The sequence below is a fragment of the Mobula hypostoma genome, chromosome 29, assembly GCF_963921235.1.
Source record: "Mobula hypostoma chromosome 29, sMobHyp1.1, whole genome shotgun sequence".
Classification (NCBI taxonomy): Eukaryota; Metazoa; Chordata; class Chondrichthyes; order Myliobatiformes; family Myliobatidae; genus Mobula; species Mobula hypostoma.
In genome coordinates, this window is record NC_086125.1 from 27,028,133 (window position 1) to 27,055,770 (window position 27,638).

Sequence of the window (27,638 nt, forward strand, 5' to 3'; positions counted from 1 at the left end):
AGGACAAAGGGCTTAATTAGGAAGCGGAAAAAAGATTATGAGAGAAAACTGGCAGGGAACATAAAAACGGACTGTAAAAGCTTTTATAGATATGTAAAAAGGAAAAGACTGGTAAAGATAAATGTAGGTCCCCTGCAGACAGAAACAGGTGAATTAATTATGGGGAGCAAGGACATGGCAGACCAATTGAATAATTACTTTGGTTCTGTCTTCACTAAGGAGGACATAAATAATCTTTCAGAAATAGTAAGGGACAGAGGGTCCAGTGAGATGGAGGAACTGAGCGAAATACAAGTTAAATAGGGAAGTGGTGTTAGGTAAATTGAAGGGATTGAAGGCAGATAAATCCCCAGGGCCAGATGGTCTGCATCCTAGAGTGCTTAAGGAAGTAGCCCAAGAAATAGTGGATGCATTAGTGATAATTTTTCAAAACTCGTTAGATTCTGGACTAGTTCCTGAGGATTGGAGGGTGGCTAATGTAACCCCACTTTTTAAAAAAGGAGGGAGAGAGAAACTGGGGAATTATAGACCGGTTAGCCTAACGTCGGTGGTGGGGAAACTGCTGGAGTCAGTTATCAAGGATGTGATAACAGCACATTTGGAAAGCGGTGAAATGGTCGGACAAAGTCAGCATGGATTTGTGAAAGGAAAATCATGTCTGATGAATCTCATAGAATTTTTTGAGGATGTAACTAGTAGAGTGGATAGGGGAGAACCGGTGGATGTGGTATATTTGGATTTTCAAAAGGCTTTTGACAAGGTCCCACACAGGAGATTAGTGTGCAAACTTAAAGCACACGGTATTGGGGGTAAGGTATTGGTGTGGGTGGAGAATTGGTTAGCAGACAGGAAGCAAAGAGTGGGAATAAATGGGACCTTTTCAGAATGGCAGGCGGTGACTAGTGGGGTACCGCAAGGCTCAGTGCTGGGACCCCAGTTGTTTACAATATATATTAATGACTTGGATGAGGGAATTAAATGCAGCATCTCCAGGTTTGCGGATGACACGAAGCTGGGTGGCAGTGTTAGCAGTGAGGAGGATGCTAAGAGGATGCAGGGTGACTTGGATAGGTTGGGTGAGTGGGCAAATTCATGGCAGATGCAATTTAATGTGGATAAATGTGAAGTTATGCACTTTGGTGGCAAAAATAGGAAAACAGATTATTATCTGAATGGTGGCCGATTAGGAAAAGGGGAGGTGCAACGAGACCTGGGTGTCATTATACACCAGTCATTGAAAGTGGGCATGCAGGTACAGCAGGCGGTGAAAAAGGCGAATGGTATGCTGGCACTTATAGCGAGAGGATTCGAGTACAGGAGCAGGGAGGTACTACTGCAGTTGTACAAGGCCTTGGTGAGACCACACCTGGAGTATTGTGTGCAGTTTTGGTCCCCTAATCTGAGGAAAGACATCTTTGCCATAGAGGGAGTACAAAGAAGGTTCACCAGATTGATTCCTGGGATGGCAGGACTTTCATATGAAGAAAGACTGGATGAACTGGGCTTGTACTCGTTGGAATTTAGAAGATTGAGGGGGGATCTGATTGAAACGTATAAGATCCTAAAGGGATTAGACAGGCTAGATGCAGGAAGATTGTTCCCGATGTTGGGGAAGTCCAGAACGAGGGGCCACAGTTTGAGGATAGAGGGGAAGCCTTTTAGGACCGAGATTAGGAAAAACTTCTTCACACAGAGAGTGGTGAATCTGTGGAATTCTCTGCCACAGGAAACTGTTGAGGCCAGTTCATTGGCTATATTTAAGAGGGTGTTAGATATGGCCCTTGTGGCTACGGGGGTCAGGGGGTATGGAGGGAAGGCTGGGGCGGGGTTCTGAGTTGGATGATCAGCCATGATCATAATAAATGGCGGTGCAGGCTCGAAGGGCCTAATGGCCTACTCCTGCACCTATTTTCTATGTTTCTATGTATAGTTAAGTGGGATAAATAAAAACTACAAATACTATTATAGTTCTGTTAAACATTCAAAAAAACATAAAAATATTCAGCCTCAAACGAACCGAATCAAACACATGGTAAATGACGTAAATACTCTAGGACATTGACAGGTTCAAACCAAGCTAGTTAAGTTGCATTACATCTGGCAAACAAAGCTAAATACTCTACAGGTACCTGATGGGCCAGGAACAAGATTCTCAAGTTATGAAGCAGCACTATGACAGATGGCATTTTTAAAGATTTCTTCAAGTGTTATCTGTCTCATTAACATAGGTTTATGTCTAAGCAATCTCTCTTTAACTGAGTAAACTGCCATAATCTCTTGCTCACTGATAAATGCACGTTGTTCAAGGCCAGCAATTAACTGATCACACATTTTCACCATATCGTCTGTGGGGATTTTTTCACCTGTGTTCACTATGTCATCATCATCACTACTTTCTTCATGCTTATCTGTATTTAACAGCATTTCAGCAATTTCCCCATCACTCAAGGAATGCACAACAGGTGCATCATTGTCAATGTTCAGCATTTCTTTGATGTCAGCTTCCTTTAATTACACTTCTGTTCGATAACATTTTAGCGTAAGTTACGAGGTTTGATATCATCATATTAGTGACAAGAAATCCTTCAGAGTCTTGATCTGTAGGTTCGTTTACATCAAACATCATTGTAGGCCAAAGTCTGTGCCAAGCATTTGTTAATGTTAATTTACCAACATCATTCCAAGCATTAGCAGCTGCGTAAATGGCATACTGAACATTGAACTCTTTCAGGAAGTCTTGGATTCCTACTCCTCTGTTGACTGCAGAAAGCATACAATTCAAAAAATAGTCTTTATACTTGCTTTTCATGGAGCGTAAAATTCCTTGGTCACGAGGCTGTAATATAGATGTCGCATTGGGGGGCAAGTAAATTGCGAAAACATGACTTTTCACAAGAAGTTTGGCAGGGGGATGTGCAGAGCCGTTGTCCAGGAACAATAAAATTTTACAGTTTTCTTCCAGTCCAGCTTGCCTGCAATGAGCTCGTGCCCCTGGTACAAAGTGGTTATTGAACCAGTCAGAAAACATTTCTCGGGTTACCTGTGCTTTCTTGTTTGCATAATAATGCACAGGTAAATTGCGTACAGCTTTCAGACATCTCAGATGTTGGCTTTTTCCAATCACTGCCAACTTCACCTTGTGTGTGCCTGCTGCATTGGCACACCCAAGAATAGTTAACCTGCCCTTAGCATCTTTAAAACCTGTTGGTGCTCCCCCATCAGCCATTGTTAATGTTTTTCTAGGAACGTAGTGCCAGTACAAACCTGTTTCATCAGCATTGTAAATTTGTTCAGGGCTAATGTTTTCATCAGATGTTATCTTGGCAAATTGGGGAATGTAATTTTCAGCTGCTTCATGATCAGAAGCTTTCTCACCACAGATTTTCAGATATTCTACACCATGACGCTTACATTTCTGCAGCCAGCCCTCTGAATATTGACACTCACCTTCAATGTTCAGTTCTTCATGGTATATTACAGCCTGTTTCATGATCAACATGCCAATCAGCGGCGTACATTCACTTCTTCGTTGTCTAATCCATTCAATCAACACACGGTCAAGATCTTCATTGTTTTCCTGTTTTTCATTAGTTTATGGTCATCACTGCCACTATAAAACTTCAGCTACTTGTCTTTGTTTCTTTAAATCATATACAGTGGTAGTTCCGACGCCATATCCTTCAGTAAGATGCCACACAGACACACTACGATCAAGCTTCTGCAATAACTCCACTTTCTGTGTTATTGCTGATGATAGATGCTTCCTTCTCTTTTTCTCATTGTTACCCATAGGGATATCTGCAGCTCTTTTTGGCATTTTCACAGTGAAATTAAACACAAAGTCAACAGTGGACACAAAATATCAGCGAACAGCAAATACACATGTAACTGGTACGACGTGCTGAATCCACGGCTGACGTCTAGCGGCCTCTGCTAGTGCCGCCACGTCACACCTGAGTGACGGCAGCTGTTGGCGAAAAAAACTTTGGTTTTCAGAGCTTTTTGGATTTCAGAATTTCGGATAAGGGATTGTGGACCTGTACGACGTACTGTGGAATGCTCAGGCAATAATGATGTCCGACAAAGCTGAAGGTATTGAGAATGCAACCAGATGGAGTGGGTTCTCATTAATCTTTACACCCTATGCAGCTAATACAACGTGTTATTGTTACAGCTCTGTATGAATTTAAAAATTTCTTTTTGAATCCTGTCAGTAATTTCATTTTGTATAATAATTCAAATGAGTTCCTAAGAGTGATCTTTTGAAAAGTCAGTACAGGTTATCTGAACATCCATGGGAATTCTCACTATATCCATTGTGTTACACTATCAGCTGAAAGATGCATCTGGTCTATATGCAAACAGCAGTATTAGTAACATTCCTTTGCCCTCAACAACCCAGCATGTGGTTCCTTCTGAACCCCCACAATTAATTTTATCAAATTAGTGGCAGCTCGCACAAGTTTAATGCTGCATCATTTGCAGTTAGACGATAAGACATAGGAGCAGAATTAGGCCATGTGGCTCATTGAGTCTGCTCCGCCATTTCATCATGGCTGACTTATCGTTCTCAACTCCATTTTCCTCAACTCACCAACAATAGGAAACATGTCCATTCTACCTAGGCCTTTCAATACTAAACTCTAGCGAGTACAGGCCCACAACCGTCAAACACTACTCGTACATTACCGGTTGCATTCCTGGAATAACTCATGAAACTGCTTTAGACCCTCTCTAATACCAGCACACCTTTTCTGAAATGAGGAGCCCAAAACTGCTGTCAGTAGTGTGGTCTGACCTATGCCTTATAAAGCCTCAGCATTACATCCTTGCTATTCTGCTCCTATAGTGCCTATAAAAAGTGTTCACTCCCTCTTAAGAGTTTTCATGTTTTTTTGTTTTACAACTTTGAATCACAGTAGATTTAATTTGGCTTTTTTGACACTGATTAACTGAAAAAGACTGCTTCATGTCAAAGTAAAAACAGATCTCTACAAGGTGATCTAAATGAATTACAAATATAAAATACAAAATAATTGATTGAATAAGTATTCACCCCCTTCAAATCAGTATTTTGTAGACACCTTTTGGCACCTTGAGTCTGTGTGGATAGGTCTCTATCAGCTTTGTACATCTGGACACTGCAATTTTTCTCCATTCTTCTTTACAAAACTGCTCAAGCTCTGTGAAATTGCATGGGGATTATAAGTGAGCAGCCCTTTTCAAGTCCAGCCACAAATCCCCAATTGGATTGAGGCCTGGACTCTGACTTGGCCTCTCCAGGACATTAACTTTGTTTATAAACTATTTCTGTGTGGCTTTGGCTCAATGCTTCCAAGTCACAGTTCTCTTGCACACTGAAACAGGTTTTCCTCCAGGATTTTCCTGTATTTTGCTGAATTCATCTTACCCTCTACCTTTGCAAGACTTCTATGGCCTGCTGCAGTGAAACGTTCCCACAGCATGGTGCAGCTACTATCATGCTTCATGGTAGGGATGATGTGTTTTTACTGTGTGGTATTTGGCTTGCACTAAACATAGCATTTAGTTTGATGGCCCAAAAGCTCAGTTTTGGTTTCACTAGACCATAGAGCCTTCTGCCAGCTGACTTCAGAGTCTCCCATATGCCTTCTGGCAAACTCTAGCCGAGACTTCATGTGAGTTTTTTTCAACAGTGGCTTTCTGTTTGCTGTTCTCCCTTAAAGCTGCGACTGGTGAAGCACCTGGGCAACAGTTGTTTGTGTAGTCTCTTCCATCTCAGTCACTGAAACTTGTACCTCCTCCAGAGTTGTCATAGGTCTCTCGGTGGCCTCCCTCACAAGTCCCCTTCTTGCATGGTGACTCAGTTTTTGAGGACGGCCTACTGTAGGCAGATTACAGCTGTGCCATATTCTTTCCATTTCTTGACTGATGTGTCGATACTTCCTCCAAGGGACATTCAGTGACTTGGAAATGTTCCTGTATCCATCTCCTGACTATTACTTTTCAGTAAGCTTTTCTTGGAGTGTTCTTTTGTCGTCTTGGTGTAGCTTTTGCCAGGATACTGACTCACTAGTAGTTGGACCTTTTGGGTACAGATGTATTTTTACTACGATCAGTTGAGACACTTTGACTACACACAGGTTGCCAAAAACAGATCTCCATCAGAGGGCATGGTTTAAGAATAAGGGGCAGGTCATTTAGGACAGAGTTGAGGAGGAACTTCTTCTCCCAGAGAGTTGTGGAGGTGTGGAACGTGCTGCCTCAGAAGGCAGTGGAGGCCAATTCTCTGGATGCTTTCAAGAAGGAGCTAGATAGGTATCTTATGGATAGGGGAATCAAGGGTTATGGGGACAAGGCAGGAGCCGGGTATTGATAGTAGATGATCAGCCATGATCTCAGAATGGCGGTGCAGGCTCGAAGGGTGGAATGGTCTACTTCTGCACCTATTGTCTATTTAACTAATTATCTGATTTCTAAAACCAATTGACTGCAGTGATGATTTAGTGTGTCATATTAAGGGGGGGGGTGAATACATGTAATCAATTATTTTGTTTTTCATATCTCTAATTTAGATCACTTTGTAGAGATCTGTTTTCACTTTGACACGTTTCCTGTTTATCAATGTCAGAAAAGCCAAATTAACTCCACTGTTGTCGGACAATAAAACATGAAAACTTCTGGGGAGGGGTGGGGTGAATACTTTTTATAGGCACTGTATGTCTTGTAGTTTTTTGAGCAGCCAGATGGATAGAACAAAGTACAATTGACTAATTGTGATAAAGTAGAAAGCAGAATGTTGGATTGGGTTAGATAAACTACAGACATTAGCAGTTTGATTAGTTCATTCTGAGAGATGTGTTCAGCTTTTTAGTGTATTTCCAATTGTTTTTAACACTGCTGTGTTTTGCTTTAAATACATAGTTGAAAGTATCTGATTTTTAACACTTCAAGTTTATTGTCATTTGGCCATACACATGTATACAACTAAACAAACATCGTTCCTCTGAGGTCAAAGTGCAAAGCGTAGTATATGTCACACAAAGCATATTTGTTATGATCCACCAAACTAATCGCACGAGTCCCTGAGTGGCATGGCCTGAAGATAGGCAGGGTGATATAAAGCGCAAGGTATATATTTATGTTACTGGCACTATTATAATAAAACAAGCAGTCATATAAACATGTGAAACAGCAGCAATAAGAGATGAAAAGCGACCGGTGCAGGGTGAGAATGTCTGAGTTGTGGTGTGTGGGTAGGGGAGCCGGCAAGGCGTTCAGACAGGGTGTACCTGTGTGCTGGGTGGCAGCACAGTGTGAAGAAGTCCAGCAGCCTGGGGGGAGAAGCTGTTACCCAGCCTGACAGTTCTGGTTCTTCTGTGGTACCTTTGACCTCCCGCTGTTGGGTAGAAGAGATTGTGGAAAGCATGGGAGAGGTCTTTGACAGTGTTGGAGCCACTGCATGTGCAGTGCTGCTGATTCAAGTCCTGAATGGGGACTTGAAATGTTTTCAGCAACTGATTTTCACCCAGCAGTGTTTTGGATCCCTCCTGCCAGTCAGCTTTTGGTATTGTTAATCAGACACTGTTTTCTAGAGACCATGTCGTGTATGCACTTAGTCATGTATAACAAAGAATTTTAAGCTGCCAGACCGATAACGGTCCTTCTCTTTGTAGAATCAACAGAACAATTTATCAGAAAAGGAAGAAGTGGAGGAAGAGAAGATGCCAGCATATGATGAAGAAACACAGGTTCTGATTGATGGTATGTTCCTGTTCACTGAAGCTAACTTTGAATTGATGCATTTTTTTTCTGTACAGTTCACTTCCACTTGGTTTCGTTGGTCTTTAACCACTCATGTCTCTTCATTGTAGGGTAGGAAAGCCTCTCCATTTCAGCTATTCAATTGTCAGTTTTCAGACTTCACCCTCTCACCTGAGGACCTCATTAAAAGCAGATTTTTTGTTTCTTTCTGCATCCTTGGGCGAATGTGATATTGAATTAATTAAAGTGGACTGTCTACCAATATAGGCTGAGATCTGGACCGTAGTTGACTTAGGTCTTTGCTATAATTATATAATTCCTTTGTGACCCTTCACTTTATTTTCTTATGTCTTTCTGATCTGTAGGTCACTGTGATGTGGTCTCTCAGCTCAGACTATATGTGTATCTCTGTTTTAATTATCCATCATTTTCTTGCCATATCTTCCTTCCATTGTCTACGTTGGGGCACCGCAGTGGCAGTTAGTGCATTGCTTTATGGTGCCAGTGATTAGGGGTCAATTCCCACTGCTGTCTGTAAGAAATTTGTACGTTATTCCCTTGTATGGCCTCCCAAAACTCCTGCTGGGCAAAGTTCCGTCAGGAGTATCAGACGTCCAGTGGATAATTTTTCAAATGCAGTCATGGTAGTCTGGTTGCTGAGTCACTGGAGGCATCACAGCTGAGTCCTTGCTGCACTTAAGTATATAATAGCAACACCCAGCCAGAATCCTTGCATGAGGAAGCAAAGGACCTTGCTTGACCTGTGGTCTTGTGTTCCTAACCATACAGGCACCCTCGGTTGTGGCACTGTGAATGCCAAGGTCAATTCACCAAGCAGAGGTATCAAGTAATGCTTACATTCATCCTGCCTTTGGGACGGGTTTTTGACTGGAAAGTAAACAACTTGGCTTACACAAGATATGAAAACAGCTTTTTTTTTAAAGTTCCCCTTTGGGTAGTAACAGTCACAACAGCGATTAGACGAGAACTGACAATTCAGCAAATATTAAGTGTCATTTGCCATTGGGGCTTGTCCCTGCAATTAATGAAGCAAAACATGAGGTCAGGATCGCCTTTGGGGGCTGCATGCCTTCTGCATATTTTAGCTGTACCTGTAATAAATAGACATACTTTGAAGGAGTGAGCAGGTGCCTCATTACCTTATTTACAACCATCTTCTCTTTATAATTTACAGGTGTGTCGCTGTTTTATTCATATGGGTGTCTGATGCTTGTTTATATGATACAAGTGCAAAATGAAACCAGGGTTTTTGCAGGTTGAGGCACGTTTGTTCAGGTATTCTAGGTTCAGGTTTCATCCTGACTAAACTCCACTTAAAGCAAGGTAGATTTAGATTAATGGGGCACTCATTGTCTCTGTATCATTCCCTGACACATGCACAATTTGACATGCAGACAGAGATGATTGCGTCTCTATTGTTTGTTGATTCTCCATGCAAGAAGCAGAGCCAAGTGGCATTTGCTTTGGAGGTGCATTATTTACAAAGCCAATATGCCCAAGTGAAATTGGAGCTCAAGTTAAATGAGTCAAAATAGAACATGATTGCTGGAAGTCCAAAATAAGCACGTAGCCAGAAATACACAGGAGAGTACTGAAGTCAATCAGATGACCTCTTTTCTCTTGCAGATATTGATTAACACTGAACATATCCTGTTTTGGGTTTAAGCACCATTTATGACAGCTACTTGCTATCTAATATTCCTTTCTTGACAGTGTATACCACAACTAGGTATAACATTCAACTGATGTAATTCCCATTGAACGAGACACAATCGAAGGTGTGAGAATGCGAACATCTCTTTCTCTGCTGTCCTGCATTTTTGATTCCACATCAAGTGCATGAATAGTATGCTCAAAGCACATTTTTCTAATCATTTACATGAATGGATTTATTCCATAGTCTACTGTCCTCTCCTCTTAGATTTCATCTTCAGGCCTTTGTCACATTCCACTTATCACCTCCCAGCTTCTTGCATCATTCCCACTCTCCCTCTTCTCCCATCTACCTGTCACTCCCCTCCTCACCTGGATTTTGAGACATAGGAGCAAAATTCGCCCATTTGGCTATTGAGGCTGATTTATTATCCCTCTCAACCCCATGCTCATGCCTTCTCCCCATAACCTTTGACTCCCTTATTCATCAAGAACCTATCAACCTCTGCTTTAAATATACCCAATGACTTGGCCTCCACAGCCGTCTGACAACATATTCCACAGATTCACCACTCTTTGGTTGAAAATTTTCCTCCTCATCTCTGTTCTAAGGGGACATCTTTGAATTCTGAGGTTGTGCCCCCTGTTCCAAGACTCCCCTCATAATAGGATACATCCTCTCCACGTCCACTCTATCTAGGAATTGCAATTTTTGATAGGTTCCAATGAAATTCCCTCCTCATTTTTCTAAACTCCAGTGAGTACAGGCTCAGAACCATCAAATGCTCCTCATATGTTAACTCTTTCATTCATTTTTGTGAACCTCCTCTGAACCCTCTGTGATGCCATCACATCCTTTCTTAGATAAGGGGCCCAAAACTGTTCCCAATATTCAAAGTGCAGTCTGACCAGTGCCTTATGAAACATCAGCATCTCATCCTTGCTTTTATATTCTAGTGCTCTTGAAATGAATGCCAACATTGCTTTTGTTCTCCTTACCACTGGGCGCGTGGTCAAGTGGTTAAGATGTTGGACTAGCGATCTGAAGGTTGCGAGTTTGAGCCTCAGCCAAGGCAGCATGTTGTGTCCTTGAGCAAGGCACTTAACCACACTTTGCTCTGCACGTTTATAGCCCAGCGGCGGTGGTTGGTGCCGTATGGACAAGACAAGACACTGACTCGGCCTGTAAGTTAACCGTTAGGGAATCTTACATGAGGACTCCCATTGCTTTGCACCTCTGAGTTTTGAATTTTTTAAGAAAATAGTGTATGCCTTTATTCCTTTTGCTGAAGTACATGACCATATACTCTCCTATAGTATATTCCATCTGCTATTTATTTGCCCATTCTCCCAATCTAAGTCCTTCTGCAGACCTCAACATGACCTGTTCCTCCACCAATCTTCAAATTGTCTGACAAGGTTTGTGGTCCACTCTCCTATCAAATTCCATCTTCTTCAGCCCTTTGCCACCTCTGAGCTTCTTGTATCATTTTCACTCCTTTCCCCCACCTGCCTGTCATCCCCCTCACCTGGATCCACCTATCACCTTCCACCTCACCTTTTTATACTGGCAGTCTTCCCTCTTTCTTTTCAGTCCTGATGAAGAGTCTCAATTCGAAGTGTTGACTGTCCATTTCCCTCTGATGCTGCCTGACCTGCTGAGTCCCTTCAGTTTTTTGTTTGTTGTTCCAAATTCCCACTGTCTAGTACATGTTGAATCTGTAGTACAGATCGGTATTGAGTAATTAACTCTAACTCTGATCCGTAGTTGATTAACCTACCAGTTTCTTAGCAAAGCTCGGTGTCAGATGTTTTGGTCATTGTTTGAACCGAGGCTTATGATTAATCATAATGATCTTTGGGCAGCTACTTGCTGAGACAAATAGTGTTTTATAAGAATATTTAAGTGCAAGAAAATTATATATTTATGAAAATTAGATACATTAATAACATTTAAGTTATTTGGACATGTAAATGACAGGAAAGGTTTGGAGCAATATGGGCCAAGCGCATGGGATAGGAACTGGCGTGGACCAGTTGGACATGCGTTCTGTGTTTTAGGTCCAGCAACGTGGACATGTGACAAAGGACATCTGGTGCCCAGGCCTCTGCTCCATGCCGTAAAGCCAGTGATGTGGATGGGTGATGAAGAACATGTAAGGAAAGTGGGCTGTCTCAGGTCAGTGGGTTTCGGATCGGATATCCATGCAAGCAAGAGGTACGAGGGCTAATCAATCGGCGAGAATGGAATTTGAGCCTGGAGTTCAGGATTCTGTCATCGGCTGGTCTTGGGGCCGATACTGAAGATTGGAGCCCAAAGGTTGATCAAAAATCCTGATGTTGAAGCTTGAAGGCCCAAGAGTGAAGGCCCAGAGGCCAGTTCTGGAGTTTAGTGGTTCCGTTTAATATCAGAGAAAATATAGAGTATACAACCTGAAATTCTCACTCTCTGCAGGCATCCTCAAAACAGAAAATAAACCCAAAGAATGAATGACAGTTTTAAAAAAAAAACTCGAAGCCCCCTGACCCCTACCCCCTCCCACACACAAGCAGCATCAACCCTCCCCTCACTTACTCTGGTATAAAGCATCATCGTTCCCACCATCCACCATGCAAGCAACATCAAATCCCCCCCAAAGAGAGAATATGGTCTATAGTACATCAAAAACTAACTGTTCACTTCATCAACATTTTGATATCCCACAGGTTAGCTCTGTCTTGCTAAGAAGGGAGAGACAGGTATCGTTCCTTCCACAGCTGTTTCGATGTTGCAGTCAACCTGTAACGTTGCTTTTTATTCTGAGCTCCCCTACTTGAGAATTGGCAGCAAACTCACTCACCATTGAGAAAGGGAGTGATCGATCACTTGAGTACAGAGGCCTTTGACAGCCACTCTCGTTGTATTTGATATTCCGGCTCCTGCTATGCTTGAGTTCACATTGCTGGCAAGAACTTGTGTCCACAGGGCCACGCAAGGCTGCACCTAAACCCACCCGAATTCCGACCAAACCTGTACATACGGAAGGTGCAGCCAATCAGTGAGCTCCAAGAATGGGAACGTGCCTCCTTGCAGAACTACAGTTTGAGTGCCACGGAAAATCAAAGACCCAACAGGATTCCAGTCACCCTGAAAAAGAAAATAGAGACGTTAGAAGAGGAAGAATCCGAAATGTTGACTGTACTCTTTTCCATAGATGCTACCTGGCCTGCTGAGTTCCTCCAGCATTTTGTGTGTGTTGTTTGAATTTTGAGCATCTGGAGATTTTCAGATGTTTGTGAAGAGGAAGAATTTAATTGATTTGCTGATGGGCTGAGAGAAATCACCTACCGGTGCTATGATGTTGGAGGACAGTCTGTGTGGGTGAGAGGGGCTTGTTTTCTGTTTTGTTCTGGCGAACATTGTGGACATTTTTATGTTGGGGCCGGAATGTATGCTACCCTTGGCACATCCTTGGGTGTGTTGGTTGTACAATATGAATATGCAGTAACTGTTTAACTGACAAGGAATACCATTGCTTCCAACCTGAGGATAGAGACTGATATGAAAGTTACAGCAAACTGTCAGGTCAGCAGAGGTGGTCATTGGCTGCAGTCTGTCATCACTGCAGTACGTTGATGTGTCTAGGACAAAAAGGTGGCAGGAAAAATCATTGTGGACACTACTCATCCTGCTGAGTGCCTTTTCCAAAAGCTCCCTTCTGGAAGGTGGTCTAACAAAAAAAAACTTTACTCCATCCTAAATGCTTCTTCACCCAGGCAGATCAACCATTCTAGTTAGCCCGCCCCCCCACCCCTCTATTTATTAGTTTAGTTACTGCAATGCACAGTAAACACTTTAAACCACTTTTCATAATGCTAAACACAGGATTCTGCAGATGCTGAAAATCCAGAATAACAAACACAGATTGCTGGAGAAACTCATCTAAGGGCTAGCTATCCTAATGAAGAGTCTCTGCCTGACATGTGAACTGTTTATTCCTCTCCCTAGATGCTGCTGGTATTTATTTATGCATATTTTATTCCATATCTTATTTTGATGTACTTTTTTTTATAATGGTATGTTATTTATTTTTTGATGTATGTCACACCCTGGCCAGCACACCACAGCAAATTGCAAACATGTGGAAATGTATATGGTGAATAAAGTTGATCAGTGAAATGCTTTTGGCTTTCCTTTAATTTGGGCTCTCAGCTGAGCAAGTTCTTGTTCTGGTAGTTGACGACGAGGAGCGGCCACTACAGACTTAACTGCACTATTTCTGCAGAGCTGCTGCTGCAGCAGAAAACTGCTGCCATTGCTAGTTTTCTCCTGGCTTCCTTGCTGTATCCTCTTTATCTTTCGTCTTTAAACAGATCAAAGGACAGGTCAGAGCTGAGCCAGCAGCTTTCTGCCAGGGGTGTTTTCAGGCTTCTATCTATGAAAGTGACTTGTATTGGTGAAGCTGCCCACTGGATGTCAAGTCATTAGACAAAGCAAAGAGAATTTTTTTTGCTTTAAAGTTCAAGGCATGAAACAACAAAATAAGAAAAAATGCTTATCTGAAACTTTTTGATCCCAGTGCACAGCACAGTGTCTGAATTTTTCTTTCTACTTTGGAATTATTTGCTCTGTAAATGTGTTTGGATTTTATTACATCCAGTAATATAAAATGATTTTGGTGTGAGTGCACCTGCAGCTGCCATTTTGAAAAATTTTCTTTGAACCATGGAGAAATACCTCCTAAGAATCAGTTGAAGTGTCGGGCATTTCTGTACTCATAGGTTGCTTTTAGGAAATACTGGACATTTTGCTGAGCCTGGTTATTCTAAAAAGCACTGATTTGGAAATATTGCCGGGCATCCTGAAAGCTTACAGAGTCACTGAATAATACAGCATGATTACAGGCCTTCCAGCCCAATGATTCCATGCCAACCAGTTGTCCAAATTTCCAAGTACTTATCCAACCACTTCTTGAAGTGGTATGAATGGACCACTTTCTGGCAGCTCATTTCATATACTCACGAGCCTCAGTATGAAACTCTAAATCTGTGCCCCCTTATGGGGAGGAGAATTAAGTATTCCCCAATGTTAAGAAGATGGGATAGAAAAGATTACTTAGTTAGTAAGCTGTGGGCATGCTAAATTGACACTGGAAGCATGTGGGCTGCCCCCAGAACAATCCTCACTGATTTGATTTGACACAAACAGCTCATTTCACTGCATGTTTTGACAAATAAAGCTAATGTTATCTTCTCTTGATTTGATTCAGCAGAGCCACTGCTTGGCTCAACCATACAGCCCTGAATGATCTTGTTTAGCTGAGGTTGGACTAACCCAAGATTGCCTCTTACTTATTGTGCACATCTTAAATTAACTACACCTTAATTGCATTGTTATGAAAAAGGGTACATCTGGTCATCAGCTTCCCTCAGCAACATTGGCAAATTAGTTTGGTGGGGTCCAGGTTAATTCTCTTAAGACCTTTGACAACTGTCAGTGCTGAGCCTGCCTCCTCCACAGATCTCCCCCTTGTGTGCCTGCACGCAATTTTATTGAAAGCGGAGCCCCATATTGAGGATTATAATTGAACGGTCTAATTGTTAATCACAGGGGACTGCAGGATATTCAGTCATTCACGTGTCAGAGTGAAATTGTCGTAGCTTGTGACCTGTTTTTTCCCCCCTGAAATTCTGACCCTGTTGTTGATCCTGGGTAAGACCATCAGTCTGGCACTTTACTAGTCAACAGCCTGGCATATAACTGCTCTGGGACACAACATGTTCGACATAACCTCTTTTAATTAAACCTGCTCCTGTTCCTCATCAGCGCAGCATTTTATTTAAATTTATAAATCATTCTGTAAACTTGTACCATTTTCAGATGGGGGCAAAAACGAAACTTGGCATAGTGAGAAGGTTTAAAAAAAATTGATCATAATGAAATATGGAGAGGTTGTAATTGCAGGAGGGAAGGTGATGTTTGTGTAAGTGGTTATGTCAGTTTACATAAAGCTGATGTCACTCTCTCTCTCTCTCTCTCTCTGAGGATGGCAGGTGTGGGTTCCTGCCGGGAGGATAAGGCTCCATTTTCCAACTTAACTGTCGGCTCTGTGCTCAGGGCTGCAGGCTCCGTGGCGCCATGGTCTGCCAGAGCTGAGCTTCTGTACGCTCTCGGAGGACCATTTGAGAGAGCTTCGATTTTTAACCTATTGTGTACTTCCTTTCCAGTTCTGTCAATCTCTTTGAAGGTCTTCAATTCCCTGGAGCTTAGGAGTATGAAGGGAAATCTTTGAGGTGTACAGAATTATGAGGGGCATAGATAGGGTAAATACATGCAGGCTTTTTCCTCTGTTTGGGCAAGACTAGAACTAGATGTCATTGGTTTAGGGTAAGTGTGAAATATTTAATGGGAAGATGAGGGGGAACTTGATGCTGACCAACTCTCATAAATCAGTATTGAATATGGGAGTTGGGATGTTGAAGTTGTGCAAGACATTGGCAAGTTCAGGTCTGGAATGTTGTGTTCAGCTGTGGTCACCTACCTACAAGATTGAAAGTTATAGGGAATGGCTGAGAAAATTTGGCCTTATTCCCTAGAGCTTAGGAGAATTTTTCTTTATTATTAAGTGCAATCATGAACAATAGCCAGATCAGAAATGCTGATCAAGTCAACTAGTTCCCAAAGAGAACTCTGATAGACCAATCAGATGGTTGACTGCTGCTCAGCGATAGAACACAAAAGAAATAACAGGCACAAGGGTTGCTAGCCCCTGTACCTCAGAAACAGTGAGCAGTGCGGCGGAGGTAGGTGCTATGCACGACCTGATCTGAAAGCATCATGTTGACTCATAACAGATTGTGTTCACGGTGGAACAGCTTAGTCAAGGGTGGGGTGATCAGCACAGATGGACAAATTATACCTCCATTACCCCAATGAGGGGAATCTTAAAGGGGTATACACAATGAGAGGTATAGATAGGGTAACTACATGCCTGCGATCATTGTTCAATTCTGCCATTTGTAAGAAGCTTCTACGTTCTCCCTGTGACTGCATGTATTTCCTTCAGGTGCTTCAGTTTCCTCCCACATTCCAAAGAGACTTGGCTTAGTAGGTTAATTGGTCACGTGTAGATGGGCTGAAAGGGCCTGTTTACTGTGCTGTATCTCTAAACTAAACAAAATTATCAATGTCCTCAGATTCTAGGGAATGCTTAGCTGAGAGCTCACTATTTGCAGTATGCAAGGACATAAGCAAGTGCAGAGCATTGTCATACCAATATTCTGTGTCAGCACATGGCACTTCATGTAACTGTATGTGTTATAATTGTATAAAGCACTTTGAGGCATTTCAATGTGCCATCTGTCCTATTAATGCTATCATTACTATCATTCTTGTGAAGAAATTAAATGGTATTCACCAGTTCAAAGTTTGCTCTTTATATCTATTTGTTACTACGGTGTTGACATTGCTGGCAATATCTGCAATTATTATTCATTCCAGCTTCCCTGTAGACTAAGAAGGTAGGTTAGAGTCAACTGCATTAGTGAGTATGGACCCACAAGTAGCCCAGATTGGGTAGTCAGCACATTTGCCTCTGAACTGAAACAGATGAATTTTTACAGATGTAGTTTCATACTTTACTGCATCCTCTTTTAACTCTGGAAAGGAAGGAAGACTGCTTCTTCCCTCTTCCTTTCCGTTTCTGATGAAGGGCCTCGGCAGAAAACGTTAACTGTTTATTCCTCTGCATAGATGCTGCCTGACCTGAGTTCCTCCAATATTTTGTATGTGTTACTCTGGATTTCCAACATCTGTAGAATCCCTTGTGTTTATTATCCTCCTCTTTTATTTAATTTTTGAACTTCAGTTCCCAAGATGGCTTACTGGGATTCAGGGTTCTGCTGGGGTAATGAATCTAAACTCTGGCTGCTAGTTCCATTTTATTTATTTTCTTTAGAGTTGCAGGATGCTAACAGACTCTGTTGGCCCACTGAGCCCATGCCGTCCAATTACACCCATGTGACCAACTAACCTACGAACCCGTACATCTTTGAATGTGGGAAGAAACCGGAGCACCCGAGGAAACCCATGCAGTCAAGGGGAGAACATACAACCCCCTTACACATAGCAGCAGGGATTGAACCCGAGCTGCTGGCACTGTAAGTGTCACACTAACCTCTACACTGTCGTGTCACCTTGTAACTCTTTGCTCTTCTCTTAACTGGTATCTCTTCTGTAACTTCTTAATCACTCTGGATGAGGTTGAATTGTCATGCTCGATACTGGATTAAAAACTGCAGTCATTGCATCTGTATGTTATTTTCTTTCAGTTGCAGAAAAAACCCGAAATGAATTCTCCGAAGCAGAGAAATCATTGAAGGAGGTGGAGAGCTCGATTGGGTAATGTATCTCTTTTATCTGTTTGATCTTTAAGGTAAAGTGACCAATGCTCCTTTAAAAAGAAAGTCTTTTTCCCATGGTAGAACAGTCCAAAACCAGACGACATGCACAGTAGGCACTTTATTAGTTGCCACCTATTCCACTTAAATCTCATATTCACTTAAGGTTTGATGGGTTGTGCATTTCTCTTCTGCACACCACTGTGGTAACGTGTGGTTATGAGTTACTTTCACCTTTGAATCAGCTTGAACCACTCTGGCCATTCTCCCCTGGCCCCCCTCATTAACGAGGCATTTTCACACCGTTCTCTGTAACCTCTCAACGTTCTCTGTAGTGTGAGAAAATCCAGGAGATCAGTTTCTAGATGCTGAAGCCACCCAGTCTGGCACCAACAATCATTCCATGGTCAAAGTCACTTGGATTATATTTCTTCCCCATTCTGATGCCTGGTCTGAATAATAAATAAACCCGTTGACCATGTCTTTATGTTTTCATGCATCAAGTTGCTGCCAATTGATTGGATTGGCTGTTTAGATATTTGCATTAATGAGCGGATGCACAGGCGTAGTTAGTAAAGTGGCCACTGATTGTGCATGTAAGGGTGAGAGAGCAAAGGTTTAAAAGGGACCTGAAGGGCAACTTCCACACAGAAGGTGCTGGGTATATGAAGTGAGTTACTAGAAAAAGTAATAGAGGCAGGAATGATTCAAATTTTAAAAGATATTTCGACAGGCACATGCATCGGGAAGGTAACCCATGGACCACTCAGTTAATGGGGGAGGGGTCCATGGCATAATAAAGACTGGGAGCCCCTGGTTTAGAGGATGTGGCCCAAATGCAGGCAAATGAGACTCGTTCAAGTGGGCATGCACCTTGTGTACTGACACTCCTGCACCCTGCGTCACTTAATGTACAGAGAGTCATAGAAAAGTACAGCACAGACCCATTGGTCCCATCAAGCTGTACTGGGACCACAGCCCTCCATACCCCTACCATCCATGTACCTAATCGAACTTCTCTTAAATGTTGAAATCAAGCTCGCATGCACCACTTGTGCTGGCAGCTTGTTCCACACTCACAGCTTTCCGAGTGAAGAAGTTTCCCCTCATGTTCCCCCTAAACTTATCATCTTTGACCCATGACCTCTAGTTGTAGTCCCATGCAACTTCAGTGGAAAAAGCCTGCTTACGTTTACCTTGCCTATACCACTCACAATTTTGTATACCTCTGTGAAATCTCCCCTCAATCTTCTACATTCCAAGGAATAAAGACCATCAAGCAGAATTAGGCCTTTTGGCTCATCAAGTCTCAGCTCCAATCTCCTGCCTTCTCCCCATATCTCTTTGTGTGCTGACCATTCAAGAACCTATCAACTTCTGCCTGTAAATATACATAGACTTGGCCACCATAACTGCCTGTAGCAAAGAATTCCACAAATTCACCACTCTCTGGCTAAAGAAATTCCTTCTCATCTTCGTCCTAATAGGACACTCTCCCTCCCCCCCCCCCCGATTCTAAATCTCTGTCCTCTGGTCTAAGACACTCCCACCATAGGAAACATCCTCTCCACATCATTCTATCAAGGTCTTTCACCATTTGATAGATTTCAAGAGGACATCTCTCATTCTTCTGAATTCCAGTGAATGCAGGCCATCAAATGCTCTTCATAAGACATGCCATTCAATCCTGGAATCACTTTCGTGACCTCCTTTGAACCATCTCCAGTTTCAGCACATCCTTTCTAAGACAAAGCGGCCAAAACTGCTCTCAAACTCAGTACACAAATGAGTCCTCACCAGTGCTCTATAAAGCCTCAGCATTACATCTTGCTTTTATATTCTAGTCCTCTTGAAATGAATGTTAGCATTGCATTTGCCTTCCTCTCTATAGATTCAACCTGTAAATTAACCTTTAGAGAATCCTGCACAAGGACTCCTAAGTTTTCTGTATTCTCTCCATTTAGAAAATAGTTAACCCTTTCATTTTTTCTACTAAAGTTTCCTGACACTGTATTCCATCTGCCATTTCTTTGCCTATTCTCCTAATCTGTCTGTCCTTCTGTAGCCTCTCTACTTCCTCAAAACTACCTGTCCCAGCATCTATCTTCATATCATCTGCAAAGTTTACAACAAAGCCATCAATTCCATCAACCAGATGATTAATATAAAACGTAAAGGAATCAGTCCCAACACAGACCGCTGTGAAATACCACTAAGCACTGGCAGCCAACAGAAAAGGCTCCCTTTATTCCCACTGTTAGCCTCCTGCCTATCAACCACTGCCTCATCCATACGAGAATCTTTCCAGTAGTACCATGGCTTGTTCAGCAGCCTTGTGCGGCACCTTGTGAAAATCCAGGTACACCACATCAGCTGATTCTTCGTTGTCCATCCAGCTAGTTATTTCTTCAAAGAATGTCGGGCAAGATTTTCCCTTGAGGAAACCATGCTGACTATGGCCTATTTTAACGTGTGAAATTAAGTTCTAATCTATTCAATTTTCCTTATAACTCAAGTCCTCCAATCCTGGCAAAATTCTCGTAAATTTTCACTCTGTGCGCTTTCAAATTTATTTCCAGCTTTCCTGTAGGTAGATGACCAAAACAGCGCACAATACTCCAGATTAAAGCTCACCAACATCGTGCAACTTCAACATAACATCCCATCTTCTGTACTCAATATTTTGATTTATGCAGGCCATTGATCCAGAAGCTTTCTTTATGATCCTATCTACCTGTGACTCCACTTTCAATGAATTATGACAGCACTCCTCAGCGCCCTACCATTCACCATGTAGGACTTGCCCTGGTCGGCGATACATCTTGCACTTGTCTGCACATCTGCCATTTTTCAGCCTACTTTTCCGTGATCCAGGTCCCACTCCAAGCATTGATGATCTTCCTCGCTGTCCGCTACATCCCCAATCTTGGTGTCATCCACAGATTCGCTGATCCAGTTAACCACATAATCATCCAGATTATTGATATAGATGACAAACAACAGACCCAGCAGACGCTCCACTGCTCACAGGCCTCCAGTCAGAGAGGCAACCATCTATGACCAATCTCTGGCTTCTCCTGCAACATTTTACTGTCTCATGTTGAGGGGCGAATGACTGAACCTTCTTGACCAACCTCCCATGTCAAATGCCTTGCTAAAGTCCATGTAGACAACTTTGCTGCCTTGCCTTCATCAACTTTTCTGGTAACTTCACTGAAAAACTCTAAGATCGGTTATTCACAACCTACCCTGCCATGTTGACTATCCCTAATCAGTCCATGTCCATTCAACTATTTGTATATCCAGTCCCTCAGAATATCTTCCAATAACTTTTCCACCACTGATGTTAAGCTACCTAGCCTATAATTTCCCAGATTATTTTTCGGGCCTTTCTTAAACAGTGGAACAATATTAGCTATCCTCCAATCCTTCAGTACTTCACCTGTCGCTAAGAATAATTTAAATATCTCAGCTTGGGACCCTGCAGTTTCTGCACTACACATACAATCAGTCTGCGAGCTAATCTTTGTAGTTATATTGATTGGGATTTTTCTTGGTGTGTTCTTTATGCTCATTGGGTTTTTATGCTGCATTGGATCTGGAGTAACAATCATTTTGTTCTGCTTCACACTTGTGTACTGATGAATGACAATAACAATCTTGAATGTTGATCGTCATGGGCAAGTTGGGCTGAGGGGCCCTGCATGCATGCGTGCTGTATAACTCTGAATCTGAGAAAGCTGAGAAAATCACTGATCTGTGGCCCCAGAGCATAGGGATTTGCATATCTTCCCATTAAAGTTAAGAAATAACAGGAGGATCTAATCTTTGCAGATTGGTGGCGGTGGGGGGGGGGGGGAGGAATAGGAAAAGGCTTATTTTATTTAGTGATATAGCATGGAATAGGCCCTTTTGCCCCCTCAAGCCACACTGCTCCAACAGCCCCTGACAAACTTAACCTAATCGCAGAGCAATTTACAATGACCGGTTAATCTACCCGGTATGTCTTTGGACTGTGGGAGTAAACTGGAGGACTCGGGAAAACCCATGCAATCTACAGGGAGAATGTATACAGGCTTCTTACAGAGTGGTGCTGGAATTGAACTCTGAACTCCAAAACACCCCACGCTGAGGTGGCACCAAGGTTCTCTCTGCTGGAAAAGGTAAGGCACAGCATATGGACATTTTACAGATCACACTGCCCCATTGCTGACTGAGGGCACTTAATTAACAAGGGAGATGTTTTTTTCCCCATCCTGGTCTATCGCTAAAGACCTTGGTGCCAGAAATATGCAATGTTGGGTTCAGTAACTGTAAACATAAAGTGTATCAAAACATAGTGATATGTGCTTTTTGCATTAAATCAAGTCAGCAAGGATTGTGCTGAGCAAGTGTTGGCATGCTCCTAACACCAATCTAGTATGCCCACAACTCACTAACACTAATCAGTTAACCCTGACTCCCCAGTAGAATCAGTCTATTGTTGCAGACACGGAGATTTCTTCAGGCTAACAAGCTCAGTGATTAGCTTTATTAAACAAGTTTTATTTGTCACAGTTACATCCAAACATACAGTGAAATGTTTTGTCTGTGTCCAAATCAGCGAGAGTTATACTGGGCTTCCGGTGCCAACATGTCATTCCCACAACACACTAATCCTAATCATGCGTCTTTGGAATGTGGGAGGAAACTGGAGCACCCAGAGGAAATCGTGTGGTCATGGGGAGAATGTACAGGCTCCTTACAGGCAGCAGTGGGAATCGAACCCTAATCTTACAGCTGGTGCTATAAAGCATTGCACTAACTGCTATGCCACTGTGCCAAGTATTAGGACAAAATGGTCTTGCATAGCTGCATTAAAATGTGGCTCAGAGTGACTGTCTAGAAACACAGTATCTTTCCATTTTGTGTAAAGGAAGTAGAATTAATTTGCTTTGAATGGCTTACTGTGTTTGGATGTTTGAAGGGATGGGTTTTATATAATGGGGTCCATTCGTGGGCTAGCATTTCTGTAACTCTAGTTTTCCTTCCTCATCTGAACAGAATCTCTGAAGGGAATTTCCGTTTGGATGTGCATATAATCAGAAATTGCTGTCCTTTGTTTCAGGAAGGAATTCGTTAAGACAGAATTTTGCTGTCATTTCTGAAGTGTTAGAACTTAGCTCAATAAAATCTGCCCCCAAGGATCTAGCAATCTCTGCCGTTTGGCATTTACTGTCAGACTTTTGATTTAGCGGATATTTGGCACCTGGTAACAGGCAATCAATCACCTCCCAGCTTTTAACTTCATCTTCCCTCTTGACCCTTCTCTTCTCACCTGCCAATCACCTCCCCCAGGTGACCCTTCTCCTTCCCTTTCTCCCATCGTCCACTTTCCAGCCTCTTACCTGATCCCCCTCACCCACCCACCTTCCCCCTCACCTTGTCTCACCTATCTCCCGCCAGCTTGTACCCACTTCTTCCACCACCTTATTCTGGCTTCATCCCCTGTGCTTCCAATCCTGATGAGGGATCTTGGCCCAAATTGTCGGCTGTTTATTCCTCTCTGTAGATGCTGCCTGACCTGCTGAGTTCTTCCATCATTTTGTGTTTGTTGCTCAAGCATCAAAGTGGTTGAGCCCTCATTCACGTACAAAGGGAATTTCTCTTCAACATGGCAACACTTACAGGTTGCCTCCAGCACATCCTCAGTGTGTTGGTCATTAATACTGTATATTTTGATGTGCATGTGACAAATAAGCTCACGTAATGTTTAGATTTGATTCTGGCTGTTAGCAAATGTTTCTTCTAACTGTGTATCATTTAGCGATGTGAATTTATCACCTGCCATTGCAGGGCTAACACTAAGGTCATGGCATCAACTCGGTTAGAACCCTGAGAAGTTTATGTTCTGCACTTGACACAGCTTCGTCGAACATGGAATGCTACAGCACAGTATAGACCATTTGATCCTCAATGTTGTGCTGACCTTTTAACCTACTCTAAGATCTATTTACTGTAACTGTTCTCTCCCACATAGCCTTCCATTTTTCTATTATCTATGCGTATCTAAGTATATGAATGCCCCAAATGTATTTGCCTCTTAGGAGGGTGTTCTATGCATTCGTCACTCCCTGGGTAAGAGAAAGAAGAAAAAAAACTTACTTCTGACTTCCATGCCTATACTTTCCTCCAAGCACCTTAAAATTATGTTCGCTCATGTAAGCCATTTCTGTCCTGAGAGCAGGTCTCTGGCTGTCCCACTATCTACACCTGTTAATATCTTGTACACCTCAGTCGAGTCATCTCTCATCCTTCTTGCTCCGAAGAGAAAAGTCTAACATGCTCCACCTGTCCACATAAGACATGCTCTCTGATCCAGGGAGCATCCTGGTAAATCTCTTGTGCATTCTCAGCTTCCACATGCTTCCTACAATGAGACGACCTTGTACTACAAAGTATTTGTGTTTTGAACTAGTCTGTATGAATGGTTTGCAAGGTTGTGTTTCACTGTCTCTCAATACTTGTGGTAATAATACACCAATACCAACCTGAAGAAGGTGAGACCCTGGAAGTTCATTGCCAACATCAGCATCTTGGCCTTTGCCATTTTTGCCTTTGCTGTCCCTTGGAGTTTCAGCAATATTTTCCCTATTCATGCTTTATGTCAAGAATTATGTCAATCGCTCTTTTCCTTGGAGTGTGAGAGACGTGGGTGATCTCATAGAGGTTCTTAAAACCATGACTGGCATTGGTAGGGTGAATGCACTCAGTGCTGTATGTATGATTCCGCCTGAAAATGATTAGAATTTGCATAAGCTTGTAGTTGGTGAAATCTTCCAGAAGCTGCTGTACCACTTTGGAGTGTCCAACTTGTAATGTGCACTGCTGAACCACAAGACCATAAGACACAAAAGCAGAATTAGACCATTTAGCCCATCGAGTCTGCTCCACTCTTCCGTCGTGGCTAATTCCTCTGAACTCCATTCTCCTGCCTTCTCCCATTAACCTTTGATATCTTTACTTATCAACCTTCACTTTATATGTACCAAAAGACACAGAAAACACACTTGTGAAAGTGTAACAAGCTCCACTGAACTTGTAACACACCATTGAACACTTGTGCCTCCACCACAGCTACACAATGCACACTTGTGGAATAATGGCTACTGGTAGGAAGAGCCAACCAGCAGCTAACCTCTTCACAGTGGACGACCTCTTTAAATTATGCCAATGAAGTGATGAGTGTTCATCTGTGTGTATGCTTAAGAAGGTGCTTGTGGATTCACAGAAAATGTAAGATAGAATATTCTTCAAATGGCATTGGAGTTCAGTTGACCCAGAGTATCTTAAATGTGAGTCTCTAAATGTGAAATGAGGGGTAGAAAACTGTTAAAGGCAAAGGGATGTTGGTCTTCATTGCATGAGTATTTAAGTACAAAAGTAGAGATATCTTTCTCAAATGCTTAAAGCCCTAGGGTCCTTCATGATGGACACAATCACCCAGGACATGCCCACTCTTATTGCTACCATCAGGGAGGAGGTGCAGGAGCCTGAAGACACGTACTCAACATTTCAGGAACAGCTTCTTCCCCTCTGCCTTCAGATTTCTGAATGGACAATGAACCCATGTACACTACCTCACTCTTTTTCTTTTTTGCTCTACTTTGCACTACTTAATTTAACTTATTTACATATTCTTACTGTAATTTGTAGATTTTAATTATGTATTGCACTGTGCTGCTGTAAAACAATAAATTTCACAACTTATGCCAGTGATATTAAACCTGATTCTGATGGTGTAATATCTGCTCCACCTACCCGGGGAAGGATAGAGTTGTGGCTGAGGGAATGTAGCGTAGGTTCACCAGATTACTCCCTGGGATGATAGTTTGTCTTGTGAAGAAAGTTTGAGGAGACTAGGTCTTTTGCTTTGTGGCTTTGGAGGGAAGTTAATCACATAGAATTATGCAAAGTTCTCTATTTTGATTCAGATTCATTTATTTATCACGTACATCAAAACATACATGAAATGCATGTATTGGCAGAGTGGATGTGAAGCTGATCTTTCTCCTGGCTGGAATGTCATAAGTGGGGTTTGCATTCAGTATAGATAGGCAGCAACGCCACCTCCAGGACTATTCAAACACTGGGGTGCTCCACACAGTTGCTTCCTTAGCTCCCGACTCTGCTCCCTATACACTCATGACTGCACGGCCAGATTCCACACTAACTCCATCTAAAAGTTTGCAGATGATGCCACAGTAGTGGACCATAACTCATATAGCGATGAGTCAGTGTGCAGGAACGAGATACAGAGCTTAGTAACATGGTGTAATGACAAGAAGCTTTCCCTCAAAGGAGCTGGTCATTCTCTTCAGAAGAGGGGTGGTGCACGTGCTGCTGACTGCATCTGTAGTGTTGAGTTTGAAAAGGACAAGACCTCTTAAGTTCTGGGAAGTGGACATCACCAGGAGCCTGACCTGGTCCTCAAGGTCAAGAAAACTCTCCAGTACCTCTATTTCCTTAGGGCATTCTCTGTCCTCCCATCTTCAACTGGGCAGATCCTGATAAACGGTCATGGCCCAAATTGTCGATTGTTCATTTCCTTGTGGAAGGAGATGGGAAGCTGCCTGACTTGCTGAGTTCCTCCAGCATTCTGTGTGTTGCTCAATGTCTGATTGTCCCTTTCCTCCTGGGTCACTGATTTTGAACTTTGCGTTTCTGTAATGTCCAAACCTGGAGAGTTTGTTTACAAAGCTTGGCTAAAATCATTCACTTACTCCCTTGTTTCTGTACTGACCTGAATTTTATCTCCAGTCCCAGGGGTGGCTTGAACACACATTTTTCTGACTTGGAGAGGGTCGTCATCTGAGTTGCTGCTAATGTTAAATAGCGGAAGACTAGATAACAGCATAATGCATTTATTTCTGTCATAAATTTGTCAATATTTAATTTTCCTTTTTGTTAAGTAAAATTTTCTTTAAAATAAGTTTTCTTTCTATGCTGAAGGCGGTGATGACTTCTGAGGTGCGGCTGCACATGTGTCATCAGTTTTGACTGTTCCCCGTGCTCCAGATTAGGTTGCAAGTGTTGACAGGCTGTTTCATTGCATGATGCTTCGCAGCCTGAAGCTTTCTTGTCCCTGGTGCCTGCTGGAGAGTAACCAGTCATGAGGACAGCTGCACTTTTATTTTATTGTGTTGTGGGGATGCTAGGGGCTTGTCACGTCCTTGAACCAACTGAAGCTAAATGTCCTGCCTTTACTGTGCCCCAAACTAGACCAATCCAGATGGACAATTAAAGTAATTCGACCTAGATTCTTAGATTAGCTCAAAGTGTGGCAAATCCAATGTGAAATGCATAGTCTACAGTAATATGCCCGAGTCTTGGGCACAAACATAAAACTCGGGTACCTAACACTTTTGGAGAGTACTGTAGTAATTTTATGTATTACTTAACTGCTTAACCGCTGCCACAAAATACAACGAATTTCATGATGTATGTGAGTGATAAACCTGATTCTGATATGGGCCTCCATTGTGGACTGAGAGTGGGAAAGGGGCAGGGAGAGGGGAATCATAGTTGGGAAAAGTGGAAGGGAGAGGGGAGGGAGCAGGAAGCACCAGAGAGATATTCTGTAATGGATAATAAACCGATTGTTTGGAATAAAATGAGCTGGCCTGGTGTCTCAGGGCTGGATGTGCCTGCACCTGCACCACCCCTGCCCTGGAACTACTACTGCCACCTGTCCCTCCACTCCTTCTATGGCCCTCCACCCTTGCCAATTCCAGCATGCTTTGCTTCTGCCAGATTTACAAACTTGCTGTTTGTTCCCTGTTGACAAATACAGTACTGTGCAA

At 42.5% G+C, this 27,638-nt stretch overlaps 1 protein-coding gene across 2 annotated transcripts in view; it reads left to right on the forward strand.

Moving 5' to 3' along the window:
* Positions 1–27,638, forward strand: part of prkcsh (PRKCSH beta subunit of glucosidase II) — a 113,334-nt gene that overhangs the window by 63,567 nt on the left and 22,129 nt on the right. For both annotated transcript variants that reach the window (XM_063035604.1, XM_063035605.1), the window contains 2 exons: positions 7,656–7,743; positions 17,728–17,797. In XM_063035604.1, the coding sequence (XP_062891674.1) occupies positions 7,656–7,743; positions 17,728–17,797 (158 nt within the window). The remainder of the gene's footprint in view (positions 1–7,655; positions 7,744–17,727; positions 17,798–27,638) is intronic.